This window comes from Chrysochloris asiatica, unplaced genomic scaffold (assembly GCF_000296735.1).
Source record: "Chrysochloris asiatica unplaced genomic scaffold, ChrAsi1.0 scaffold00103, whole genome shotgun sequence".
Lineage (NCBI taxonomy): Eukaryota > Metazoa > Chordata > Mammalia > Afrosoricida > Chrysochloridae > Chrysochloris > Chrysochloris asiatica.
The window spans coordinates 4,808,307-4,812,068 of NW_006408621.1; the positions used below are offsets into that span (position 1 = coordinate 4,808,307).

The 3,762-nt window shown below is 33.1% G+C and overlaps 1 protein-coding gene across 1 annotated transcript in view; it reads right to left on the reverse strand.

The window, feature by feature from the left end:
- NDC80 (NDC80 kinetochore complex component) overlaps window positions 1–3,762 on the reverse strand; it is a 96,098-nt gene that overhangs the window by 86,658 nt on the left and 5,678 nt on the right. Inside the window, exon 3 of the mRNA XM_006867275.1 lies at window positions 3,131–3,217. Within this exon, the coding sequence (XP_006867337.1) occupies window positions 3,131–3,217 (87 nt within the window). The remainder of the gene's footprint in view (window positions 1–3,130; window positions 3,218–3,762) is intronic.

The following is a 3,762-nucleotide window of genomic DNA, read 5'->3' on the forward strand; positions in this document are numbered from 1 at the left end:
CTCCTTTCCCTGCCTGCTACACGCCTTGAGATTTTAAGCTCGGGCTGAGAACTCTCCTGCGGCTTTTGTCCGCCTGAGATTCCCTGCTTGGGCTGGCTGTAGCCCCACCTTCAAAGCTCTAAGGAGCTGGGCCAGTTGCTGCTGGCATTAGCGGGTGAAAGTTCAAAATTCCAAAAATTCCTCTGTGGCGTGATTTTTTGAAAAAGTGAGTAGAGGAGGCAGATGCCCTGAGCCTTATGGTGATTTGAGGGTTTTGAGTCCGCTACCAGACGGCCTCCTCCTTAAGATCTACCCCTTTGTCCTTGGAGCCCTCCTTACCCGTGTTGTCTTGCCTCAGTGGGGTCTAATTTGTATTTAATGGAACAAATTCTTTCATTCAAAGCACAGAAAAAGAACACATAATGAAAAATAAAGTGAGAAGTTATAGTAGTTAAATAACTCAGAAATTAAATGAGGTAAGAATAAAAATACATTTCTTTTGTCCTTTCTATTACCACCACATACCCTGTCCTCTAAGACTCCACCTTTTGAGTCCACTAGATGCTCTCCTGTGGTGCTACAGAATAGGTATTGGACTGCTGACAGCAAGGTCGGCAGTTCACACCCACCAGCCATTCCTGGAAAGCCTATACAAGGCCCTATGAGTTGGAACTTACTAGATGACATACAACAAGAACAAGATGCTCAATACCAAGAACTCCCCAAACTATTCAATAACCTAAGTCTGTTCACCATCTTATTTATCCCTTCATGATTCATTTCATCACCCACCCCCTCATTTACTATTATTTCTTGTTGGAAACTTCCCTTTCAGTTATGTTAAAGAGTTTGTGTATGTTTCTTTTCATGAACACGCCTGTTTATGAAATGCCAATATTTATTAAATATACACTAATACATTTTATTCATAGAGGGGATAGCATACATTTGCTTTATTCTAAGTCCCTATGCACTAAAACAAAACCTTTTGTTTAAATGATCTTTATAATGTTTTATTTTTTTCTACTTTGTGCCTTAATTGAGCTAACCATCACAGTGTATTAAATCATCCCGGGAAAATAATTTTCCTTATTGGAGAGATACCATAAATCTTAGTTATAATGAACAATAGTATAATATTTGAACTTTTCATCAAACTTCATTTTTCCTTAGAAGTTTCTTACACATTCTCCTCTACTCACTTCTTTTTAGTTTGAGACCTCTCAGTCACTGTTATGACTAATTAGCTATTTTTTTGCCCTTGGGAATTTGCTAAACTAAGAACCACCTTCTCATATACTGCTATTACTTTACTTTTAATATTTTTTACCATTAAAAAAGAGAACTATGTAGAGATATGTGATGAAATTCAGCTTTTATTCTACACAAAACTCCACTTTTAGATATCTTTTTAAATTTTAAGAGAATTACCCACCAAGCAAAATATTGTATTGGTCAATTTATACTTAAGAGCATAATATATGTGGTTTTAAATTATGTTTCTCTTACAAGCTGTGTGATTTTCGGTAAATTATTTAACCTTTCTGTGCTTCCTTATCTATAAAATGGAAATAATAGGACAGTTCTATGGATTGCTTAAAAAGTTAATATAGATACATTTAAAACAATGTTTAGATCAGAGAAATGCTCAGCAAATGTTAGGCTTCATAATTATTACAATATTATCTATGAAGTTCAGCTCTGAAATGACTGTTTCATTGCAAAAATGCCTTATGATTTTTTACAAACTGGAATAAATACGAGAAGCTGAAGTCTAACTTGCAAGGCTAGGACTTTTTTTAAGGTGACAAATATTTCATTTTTAAATATTTTAAAAACAACTGAATAATCAGGTTTGTCTTAAAACAGCATTATATTTTGTTTTTGTGAGGTAACAGAACATACTTTACCTTCATAATACTGGGATTAAACATTTATTTAAATCAACTTTACTGAAGTTTGATTTGTTTAGATTAAAATATACCTGTTTAAGATGTACAATTGGATAAGGTTTGACAATTTATACAAAATCTGTGTAATCTTTGCCACAATCAAAATACAAAACATTTCCATCATCCTCAAAAGTTCCCTGTACCTTTTAGTTGTCAATTCTTCTTCCACTCCCTACTCAGGTAAACACTGATCTGCATTGATAAAGTTGCTTTTAAAATGTGATCTAGGGCTCTGAGAAGTCAAAATTATTTTTACAATAAGACTAAGATGTTATTTGCTCTTTTCACTCTTAATCTCTCATGACTGTACAATGCAGTTTTCTAGAGCCTCCAGGGCATATGATACTGCAAGACTGAATGCAGAAGTAGATATGAGAATCTTGTTGTCTCCTAAGAAGTCAGACATTAAACTTTAAAGAGATTGGTAAAACGAAGAACAATGTCAATTTTCTAACTAAAATTGTTGTGTTTAAAAAATGTTTTAAACATGAAAAATGTGTTAACGCATTAATGAAATAGACATTTTTAATTGAATACTTTGTTTAAAAATTTTCAGTTTTAAGCTCTAATATGGTGAATATTGATAGACATAACCTACAAAACAAATGCTCTTACGAGTCGCACTGACATATTTAAGTGATGAGCCTTTCTAGTTTTAAAGTGCTATAACATAAAGTGAGTCCTGGTGTGCCACTGTAGGATGAGCAATGGACAGCTTAACTGCAAGACTGGCAGTTCAAATCTACCAGGCACTTCTCAGAAATCTAATACAGAGATACTATGAGTAGAAACCAATTTGATGGCACTTATTAACATATCCTAAAGCTCAGCAGTTCAAATTCACTCAGCATCACTACGAAAGATAAAGGTCTGGTGATATGTTTCAGTAAAGATTACAATGAAGAAAACCTACAGTGCAGTTCTACTCTGTAACGTATCAGGTTGCTTTGAGATGGATTTGATTTGATGGCGACAGATTCGGTGGGGTAATATATAATTTGCTAATATATCTAGTTTTATATATAATGTGCTAATATATCCAGCTTTCCTCTGTTTTAAATGGTTAAGAATGGTTTTATCTACTTTTAACTTTGTCTTGGAAGGCGAATGCCATATAATCTTTCGTATTTTGAGAGCATCTAGCTGAATGAATAGATATAAAAATTCTTTCATTAGAATTATCCAAGAAATATCATTACCTTTTGCCAAACACAGAAACTTTTCTTTCAGATGTAGACGATGTTGGTTTGTTTATACTCAATTTTCCAAAGGCTGATTTCTCTTTGCTTTAAGAAAAGGAGAAAAATTAAAATAAATGTTAAAAATGCTAGTTTAAGAAACTTTTGGAAATATGTTAGAACCAATACCTCCCATTATCTATAAAAACAATTCAAAAATCATAAAAACTTTCTAACATATTGTGAGTTCAAGTGCTAAAACGTTAAGAAAAAAAATATAGCAAAATTGTAGTTGTGTTATGAATTCAATTACATTTGTAGGAGACCTGGAGACACTGTAGATAAGCACTGCACTGCTAACTGCAAGGTTAGTGGTTCAAATTCAATAGTACCTCCTTGAGAACAAGATAAGGCTGTCTGCTCCTGTTAAGATGATTTAGTCTTAGAAATGCCCTACAGGATTACCATGAGTTGGAACTAATGGTAGATTTGGTTATTTTTTGGTTTATACATTTATGGATAAAACTTTTTTTTCTTACTGCAACACATCACTTTATTTCTTTTTTTTTTTTTCCTTAAATGTTTTATTGTGAATTATGTGATAGTTTACATGGGAGAACATTAGTTTTACATTCATTCTATCGTATATTGTC